General features: G+C 47.0%; 1 protein-coding gene across 1 annotated transcript in view; it reads left to right on the top strand.

The window, feature by feature from the left end:
• Nucleotides 1–983: 983 nt before the first annotated feature.
• The window catches only part of LOC142301488 (mitochondrial inner membrane protease ATP23 homolog), an 11,885-nt gene continuing 2,632 nt past the window's right edge, over nt 984–10,236 (top strand). The window contains exons 1-4 of the mRNA XM_075342486.1: nt 984–1,274; nt 4,994–5,039; nt 7,592–7,673; nt 8,653–8,790. Of these exons, the coding sequence (XP_075198601.1) occupies nt 1,010–1,274; nt 4,994–5,039; nt 7,592–7,673; nt 8,653–8,790 (531 nt within the window). The 5' untranslated portion in view covers nt 984–1,009. The remainder of the gene's footprint in view (nt 1,275–4,993; nt 5,040–7,591; nt 7,674–8,652; nt 8,791–10,236) is intronic.

Genomic DNA, 10,236 nt, shown 5'->3' with positions numbered 1-10,236 from the left:
ATTGCAGCGGAATCCGCTACCATAGACAATCATTAGACACCTTGGCGGATTCTAACAGAATCCGTCAAAGTGCGACCCAAAAACCGCTAAATGCAGCGTTCCGCCTGACGCTGCGTCAAAATAACGACGCAGCGTCGTCCAGCGGATGAAACGCAGACACTTGTGTTACGGTGCGTCAATACAAGTCTATGGAGAATAGCGCAGTGTGTTAATGGACTGCGCTATTCTCCATAGCGGCGTATGCAACGCAAGTGTGAAAGCAGCCTTACTCTCAACTAATAGAACATATACATGAATTATCTCACTAATAAGCCCTGGTAATTGGCCTCGCATGTAACTGTCTGGTGTCTGCTATAGTGGATTTAAAGGGCCTGTCCAGGACTAACATACTGAGGACTATCTGTAGGGTTATCGATATGAGACTGCTGGGTCTGATCACCTATCTATCACCTGTTAGCAGGAGAGGCCGGTGGTGCGGAGCCAGAGATTATTCAGGGCCAAGTACTGTAGAATTTCAGGCTTTTTTTTTTTTTTTTTTTTTTTTTTATTAAGCTGGATTTTTTTCATATATTTTTCTGGTCCATGGGAAAAAAGCGTGAAAAATATAGTGGAGAATGCTGTATAATGTGCTGTATAATGGGTAGCCCAACATTTGTGCCCCCACCATGCTGGTCACCAGGGGCGGACACATCATTGGTGCATCCTGTGGAGCCGACACAGGGGCCCAAGAAGTGAGGGGCCACCTCCAAAGCAGGAGGCAAAGTGCAGTATGATGACTTATTGGACAGGATCCCTTTCTGTGTCATACTAATATTCATTATATGGTTAGTAGGAGACTGGCTCACATCCGATATTCCTATAATGATACATACACACACAAAAAAAACAACTCAGGGGCTTCCTTATCGTCATAGCAACCCACATGACAGCAGTCACATGCAGCCCCCCCCCCCCAGCTGCCAGTAATTAGACCAAGGAGTGACATACGCTTTCTGTGCCCATATCAAACATGGCCGCCGCCGAGCGCCTGACGTCATCTCCCAGCGCCCGAAGGTCGAGGCTGCGGTCTCTGACTCCTGCATGTGGTTGTGCCCTCCGCAGTCAGACTGGCATGGGTGACAGCACGGAGAAGGAAGAATCGGGCAAAGATGGGCACGGCTACCACCTGTTCCCCCAGCGGGATCCCCGGGGTCCCAGGCCAGAGCCGTTTGTATCCAAGCTGTACGGGTTAAAGATCCGCTGTAAAGCCAGGCTGAAGCTCGCAATGGAGACGAGTAGGTGTGCAGTCCGGGCTGTGACTCCTGGGGCTGGTGGCCCTGCGGCTGGTTGGAGGCCGCCTACCTCCTTAATGGGGCTTTATTTTGTTTATAAACTTAAATGCATGCAAGTGGGATTTAAAAAAAAATGACTGTAGATTATATGCTGGCTGTAGAATGAGTTATCTGAGGACTGGTCAGCGAGCTCGTTCTGATCAGCCTCACTCACACGTCCGCTTTTCCCAAATAGACCCCATAGATAGGGGTGCTATGGGAGGGTCACATGGCGTATTATGTCACTGGACAAGTTCTCGTACAGGGCCCAATATTGATGTGTGTGACGGCAGCCCGGGGTCTGAGAGCGCTGCCACTGACGGGCGGGGGGGGGACTTTATCTTCTCATTGGAGGGGGGGAAACATGAAAATCACTGTTGAAACTGTAATTATTGTGCGTTGGGGGGAGATAGTCTGATAACTGCAAGGTGTGTGTGGGGGGGGTTGTTTTTTTGGGGGGGGGGGTTTGTGCTTTAAATACAATTTGTGGCCATCCCCTTTTAATTAATATGGCAAAATAAATGGAAATTGTAGGTCCATTACAAGTTACACATAATGTGATATTTATTAGGGTTGTGTAACACATACACTGTTACAATCCAGACCTGAGCTGCTGCAGAACCCCTTCTTGAGACTGAAGCGAGATTCCTTTCCAAATTAGTTGATCAGCAGGTTGAGCGCTCAGATGCAGTATACGTGGCTCAGCTGCTGAAACATTTTTTTTTTTTTTATTTTTTTTTTTCTTACATCAATATTCTCCCACTTAAGTGAAACTGAATCCTAAGGCTGCTTTCACACATCCGGTTTTTGCAGAGCGGCACAATCCGGCTCAAAAACCTATGCAACGGATGCGGCGAAAAAAACTGATCCGTTGCATACGTTTTTCCATGCGGCCCGTCCGGTTTTTGACGGTTGTGGCTTGATACTGAGCATGCGCAGTACAAAAACCCGCATCCGGCGTCCATAGGTTTGGATTGTGAATCGCGCCGATGCGTTTTTTTTTCGCCGCACAAAAAAAACATGCCAGGCAACGTTCTATCCGGCCGCCGCATGGGCTAAATATGCCACATCTGGCAAAAAACGGACGCAACGCAAGGCCATGCGGCACAATACGGCGCTAATGCAAGTCTATGCGGGGAAAAACGCAACCGGCGGCAAAAGAAAACGGTTGCATTTTTTCTGCAGAGCGCCGTATTGTGCCGCTCAGCAAAAACTGGATGTGTGAAAGCAGCCTTAGGATTCAGTTTCACTTGCATTTTGCAGTCGAGTGCAATCCATTAAAACATCGGACTGCACTTGCACCAGTGACAAACTGTGGGGCAGTGTCCATCTGCGAGTGATTTCTTATGCCACAGCGGAATGAATCACAGCATGCTGCGTTTGGCAGTGAGCCCTGGCTCACACACACCCATACAAGTCTATGGGTGCATGTGAAAGATCACACTGCACTCGCATGTCGTCTGACCGCAGTGTGTTGTACAGAGACAGGCCGGAAAGAGAAAGTGCTTCCTGCCTCTTCTCTGCAGCTGTGATCTGATCGCATCACAGTCACATGACCCTTGGCTGACGCAGCAGAGGGTCATTAGCATATCGCTTCTGATGATCTCGCATCACAAGCTATGAGCAAGTGGAGCCATACCCATAAGCTGACATTGGGCATGCAGAGACAAACCGCCACCCATTATTCATAAGTCTTCTAGAATCCATCTGACATATCCGAGAACCGACAGAAGCTTTGAGACTTGTGAGGGGCCATGTGCTAAGCACCCCCCAAATATCAATGCAGGGAAGTGCTCATCTGATCACTGCTGCCCTCGTCACGTATCCCCAGTCTCTGAGGAGCGGCACTCGGCTGGGCACGTCTTTCGTTTCACTAATTAGTGGACATCTTAGTTCATGAGCTCGGCCTGCAGCATTGTGCTTTGTGATCACGTCACTAGTTGATGTCCAGGGATGTAAGTAGTAAAATATTGTTCCATATAAACATCCAAAGCTTAGATTGGTCTCCATTGTGTATCGTTCACAAGCTGAGCTTATCTAGAGTATTTGATGTTGCAGAATTTCTGCACCTAATATGTAAATTAAGTTACCTGCGGGGTTTTTTTTTGTTGTGTATGTGGCAATTTTATTTTTTTTTTTTTTTTTTTTTTTTTTTTCCCCCATGTGTATATCATGAGGCTGCGGTTTTTGTCTCTTTAAGCTGGGGCCACACGGGGACTACTGCGATCCCCTTGCATGACACTCTGCTCGTGCTGGCAGTACAGCAGAGCCGAGTGTTATGCAAGTGTCCATGCGACTGAGGTCCGTTCATGCGAGCGGACCTCAGCTGCGGGGGGGTGGGTCGGCACTGCGGAGGGGCGGGAGGGATTTATCTCCCTCTCCTCTGTAGCCGGCTATTGCCATTCACGCTCGGTCCGGTATACTGCGAATGCAGTGCGAATTTTTTATTTTTTGACCTCTTGCCTCATAGACTTGAATGGGTGCAAGAGAAGCAATGGTCGCATTACACCAGCAGCATGCTGCGATTGTTTTCTCGGTCTGATTAGGACTGAGAAAATAATCGCTCATGTGTGCTGACACACAGGCTAATATTGGGCTGAGTGGAATGCGATGATTTATCGCACTCCACTCGCTCCGATTTTCTCGCCGTGTGTCTTGGGCCTTAGCATGTCATGCTTTACACAAAGCTGCTTTGTTTTTGATACTTCCTTGTATTTAGCTTGGACAACTTTTTGATCTACTTTGTGTACATTTAAATGTTTCTTGATGCGTTTCTGCCTCGGAAACAGTAAGGGGATGTGCGCACGTGTGCGTATTACATGCAGTTACGCTGCGTTCTGCACCGCAGCGTAACTGCATGCGTCCTGCGTCCCCTGCACAGTCTATGGAGATTGTACAGGAGCCATGCGCACGTGGCGTATTAGAACGCAGCGATTCGGCTGCTGCCCGAATCGCTGCGTTCTAAGAAGTGACATGTCCCTTCTTCCGTGTGCTATGCCTGCTGTCTATAGGGAGAGGCAGCATACAGAGCGCACGTTCTCTGCCGGCACCATGCGCTTCAGAACGGAGCTTTTCAGCTGCGCTCTGAAGTGCACCTTTTAGGTGAGGTGCAGAGCGCACACGTGCGCACATAGCCTTAAGAACATGTCTGTTTTGTGTGTCTTTTAACCTGTGAATTTTTAACATCAAATACAAGTCTATGGGGAGAAACTACATATGACCCTCAGCATACCCACAGGAGAAATTGACTTGTGGGTCTGAAACACGCACCGCAGGTCAGATTATCCAGCATAAAGACGCACAGAGGGCAAGAAATTGCTCTAAATCCCTTCAGCTTTGTTGAAACTATAAAATGCAGTGTTTTTGATGCAGTGATAATACTCAGCATCTACAACTCTCCACAAGCTCCACAACTACATCTACAACTCTCCACAAGCCATAGTCTCCCAGTGATTTGCCGTCATTTTCTCACCCTCCTTGGTGATACGTACCTCCTCTTCAGGGCCCTCTGTGTCTCCCCTCCTCCTCACTGAACACGGTTTGCTCCCCTGGTAGTTACCCCCATGTTGGTGATTACTAATATTCCTCTTCTATAGTACAAGTTTACATTATCCCATATGTAACATTTCTAGCGTTTAGTTATAGTCATAGGTTAATGTATTAATCCTTGTGTTCCTCATTAGGTCCACATGTCAAACTACTTCTAGATGCCATGAGCCACGCTGGTTGGTAAGTTTCTTCACTTTGTAAAACCATTTTCTACATTAGAAGGGGGGGGGGGGGACTTGCATGATTGTAGCCATGGAATAGCAACCCCATAGTGCTCTGTACTGACATTATTTGTAGCAATTATTGATACAGGAGTCACACGTGCGTGCGATTCGTGCGAGCACCACACCCCCTGAACTGGCCGGCAGCTCTCCGGATAGGAGTGGGTCTGCTGCATACAAATACCGTATATGCCGGCGTATAAGACGACTGGGCGTATAAGACGACCCCCAACTTCTGCCCTAAAAATATAGAATTTGGGATATACTCACTGTATAAGACTACCCCGCTCCCAAATGAAAAAAAGTCTGCTTTGATTGCAACATGTTAATTTTAATTCCGCGAGAGCCGTACAATATGTTTTTAAAGGGCCATTGACAGATCAATCGCTCCAATGTTCACTTAGTACAGCAAGGAATGCTCCTCCCTGCTGTATAAAGCCACAACTGGACTGAAACAATGGTACTACACTCTGCTACAAACAGACACACACAACTCTGCTACAAACAGACACACACAACTCTGCTACAAACAGACAAACACACACAACTCTGCTACAAACAGACAAACACACACAACTCTGCTACAAACAGACAAACACACACAACTCTGCTACAAACAGACAAACACACACAACTCTGCTACATACAGACAAACACACACAACTCTGCTACATACAGACAAACACACACAACTCTGCTACAAACAGACAAACACACACAACTCTGCTACAAACAGACAAACACACACAACTCTGCTACATGCAGACAAACACACACAACTCTGCTACATACAGACAAACACATACAACTCTGCTACATACAGACAAACACATACAACTCTGCTACATACAGACAAACACGTACAACTCTGCTACATACAGACAAACACGTACAACTCTGCTACATACAGACAAACACGTACAACTCTGCTACATACAGACAAACACGTACAACTCTGCTACATACAGACAAACACGTACAACTCTGCTACATACAGACAAATACACACAACTCTGCTGCTCTGTGGGGCCTGCACCCGCGGCTCGGCGGGTACAGCACCCGCGGCATCGGCGGGGGGGGGATTGGCAGGGCATACATCTGGGGGGTTAGAAGCAGCTCACCGGGGCCCATAATGGGCACAAGTCCCCCTGTGTTAGATATCTCCCCCATAGTGCTGCCCATGGCCCCTATATAGATCGCACAAGTCCCCCTGTGTCAGATATCGCCCCCATAGTGCTGCCCATGGCCCCTATATAGATCGCACAAGTCCCCCTGTGTTAGATATCGCCCCCATAGTGCTGCCCATGGTCCCTATAGATCGCACAAGTCCCCCTGTGTCAGATATCGCCCCCATAGTGCTGCCCATGGCTCCTATATAGATCGCACAAGTCCCCCTGTGTCAGATATGGCCCCTAGGCTGCTGCCCAAAGTAAAATAAAACCCTCTTTCCTTACCTCCTCCAGCGCTGAGCTCCCTCCTGTCTGGCTCCGTGCTTCTCTTCCTTACTTCCTGGTTCTCAGTGCGGTCATGTGATCGGCACAGCAGGCTGAGCTCTCTGCCTGCCTGATCACAGTGGAAGCAGGGACACAGGGAGAAACGCTGCAGGGGTAAGTAAAGCTTTTTTATTTTAGAATGAGCAGCAGCCTGGGGGCCAAATCTAACACAGGGGTGGGCATGTGCGATCACACTGGGACGCAGGCTCATATAATATGCACCGCTGCCCCAGCCCCTCACTGCGTGCGATTTCAGCACCATTGGAGATGGACAGCGGTTGTGCATATTATATGAGCGGGTGCAGGAGATCAAAGGATGCAGCCCGCAGCGTTCCCCTGTGCTCCAGAGCTGCTGCCCCCACCTCCCCTGGACGCTGCAGTGTACATACACCCCCCCCCCCCCTCCCCCGTATATCCGGCGTATAAGACGACCCCCCACTGTAGCCATTATTTTAAGGGGGTAAAAAGTCGTCTTATACGCCAGTATATACGGTACATGAGGTGACACGCTCCTGTCAGAGCGGGCGGCCAGTCCAGGCAACGCCATCCTCATGTGAGTCACACGCAAGTGACTCCATCCTTAATAGGATTAGCAGAATTTAAAGGGGTTTTCTGGATTTAGGAAAACCCCTTTTCCCGGCTGCAGTCATTTTAAGCAACAAACAATCCCTGCTTTACTAGCCTTCCCCTGGTCCAGCACTGACTCTACCATTAGATTCAGTGTCTGATAGTCTGCAGCACTGATATCATGCCGACAATAACAGAGCTCAGTGGATCTGTCACTCGTGACAACATGTCAGCTCTGCAGACAATTACAGACACTAGGAGCAGAGACTCCTCTGGACCCCGGGAGGGTGAGTAAAGCACTATTTGTCAGATGAAGGTTTTTTTTTCAAAAATGTAAAACCCCCCTTTAGTGTGCTCTGTTGATTACTTACTCATTTTCTAATTTGTCTTTAGATGTTTGTTTCACCGTAGCAGGATTTACCTGAAATTCTACATGTATTTTTCCTTTCAGCACCGCATACAGAGAGAGACATTTTGCGTGTGAAGAATGCGATGGACAAGTAGGAGGAGGATTTGATTCTTCTACCTCTGAGGTAACACAAGCAAAGATACTGTATGTGGTACAAAAATGGCTTCAATTCAAATTAGTAAGCTTTTAGCCCATGGAATATGGAAAAGCCAGAGTAGATAACTCCTATTAGGCCTAAGCCAAACGGCGAGAAAATCGGTGCGAGTGGAGTGTGATAAAACATCGCATTCCCCTCGGACCAATTCTAACCTGTGTGTCATCGCACATGAGCGATTATTTTCTCAGCCCTAATCAGACCGAGAAAACAATCGCAGCATGCTGCTGGTGTAATGCGAGACTCATTTCTCTCACACTCATTCAAGTGAATGGGGCGAGAGAAAAATCACACTGCACTCGCGGTACACCGGTGTACCATGAGTGCAGAGCGAGAATGGCAATAGCCGGCTGCGGAGGAGAGAGGGAGATAAATCCGGCCTGCCCCTCCTGAGAGCCGGCCCGCCCCCCGCAGCTGAGGTCCGCGCACACAGTCGGACCTCAGACGCAGGGATTCTAACATGACACTCGGCTCCTGCTGTGCTGCCAGTGCGAGCCGAGTGTCATACGAGCATCGCACTAGTGCCCAGTGTCGCCCCGGCCTTAGGATGTGAAGGCTGAATTTCCACCACATTTGGAGTGTTCACTTCTTCATGTCTCCAGAAAAGCTTCTAGAGCGAATGTGTATTGGTTAGCCCCCTTTACGCGGCAATGCCCTTTGGCCTCTGGCAGACTATTATATCATTTATTTTATGTTTTAGCTGTTTAGAAAAACACAATCTGCTGTGATATTTCAAGCAGAGGTAGTTCTGAAATAAAAATCCTACACCTATGGGCGCCATGTGGATGTGGGGATGGTGGCACACACTAATGCCCTGTCAATGTTACCTGTTCTCAATGTTATTAATATCTTTATCCATTTCTTAGAGCACTGATGCATGTACTCATTTTTACCAGGACACACACTGTCTTCTCTGTGCTGCTTACGCTTACTGTGTCTTTTTTTGTAGATTGTAATATGTCAGAATAATGTTGGCGATCAGACCACCATGAACAGAATGCTCACACATGAGCTGATCCATGCCTACGATCACTGCCGGGCACAAGTTGACTTCTTGAGCAACATTCGGCATTTAGCCTGCACCGAGGTATGTTCATTTTCCTAGTATTTTAGGAACGTTGTAAGATAAAAATTATTTTTTAACCCCCTTACTGACGTCTGCCATACATGTAAAGCACAAATCTATAGCTGGTGTATGGAACAGGGGTCATCTACCACCCTTACAGCCAGGATCTGCTGCTAAGGGCTCACTCACATGAGCGTATAATTAGAAGTGCTATCCAATATCTTTATTTAATTTTATTTTGTTTTCTTGATTTGGAAGACCAAAATTATTCAGTAAGGCAGTGATGACAAGATCTGTCTGTGATTATTTTTTTTTTATTTTTTTAAAAGGCATTTTTAATAGCAAAAACTGAAAGATATATAATTCTGGTATCTCAGTATTATTCTCACTGACCCGAAGAATAAAGAAGTCTTACCACCCATACCATGCAAAACTAAAAATTAACGGTTCTTGTACTGGTATCACTTGTTGGAGTTTCTGCTGTTCTGGCATGTCAAGGGCTCTGCAGATGTGACATGACAAATGTAAGATTCAAAAATCAAATACCGCTCTTTACTTTCTGAGCTCTACAGGTAATCCAGCATATTCATGAGCTCTGTATAACTTCTAGATCTGCAGCAGAGAAAACATTGATTTTTATCAAAATGACAGCAAACCGCTCAGGACACATAACTGGAATCAGGATCCCTGTCTCTACATTATGCTGCTCTCAGAAGAGCAAAAACTTGGTGACAGATGCACTTTTAAATATCTTCACTTATTGTTTTCTCTCCCAAAACAAATTTTATAGTGTGTGTGTGTGTGTGTGTGTGTGTGTGTGTGTGTGTGTGTGTGTGTGTGTGTGTGTGTGTGTGTGTGTGTGTGTGTGTGTGCGCACGTACATGCATACATACATTCCCACGCTGGTACTAACCTGAGCTCAAACCGTATTGGCAGCAGCTTTACAATGTGAACAGGTGCGTATCTGGATGGTGTATAAATATGAGAAAAAAGACCAGTCGCACATAAATGGATGTATTTGGAATATTATAATGGCCATTGCAATACCAGCCCAGCGCCCCTTCACGGCACCCTTCTTTGCTGGGTCTTACACTAAACTGCATCTTCTCTGGGTTTTAAAAACCTACAAGATCAGCTGGTGAACAAAAAGGAGGCTAATGAAGCGGCCAGGAGCTGGAGTGCAAATCCAGCAAAACAGAGCACCACTTGTATAAAGCATATAACAGGGAGTGGTGCTCCGTTTGCTGGATTTGCACCCCAGCTCCTGGCCGCTTTCTTATTACAATGGCCATGATAATATTTTAAATGCCTCCATTTATGTTCTAAGGTAGAATTTATTTTGTTTTTTTTCAGTGTGCGACTGGATCTATCTCTATATCTATATCTCACACTCCAGTATACAGCTCCGCTCCACTTCTGTGGTGTCTCTGCACTGCAGATTACCCTGCTTGCTCTACACATGAGCTG

Source organism: Anomaloglossus baeobatrachus, chromosome 4 (assembly GCF_048569485.1).
Source record: "Anomaloglossus baeobatrachus isolate aAnoBae1 chromosome 4, aAnoBae1.hap1, whole genome shotgun sequence".
Taxonomy (NCBI): domain Eukaryota; kingdom Metazoa; phylum Chordata; class Amphibia; order Anura; family Aromobatidae; genus Anomaloglossus; species Anomaloglossus baeobatrachus.
This window is presented reverse-complemented; position numbering and strand designations above follow the sequence as displayed.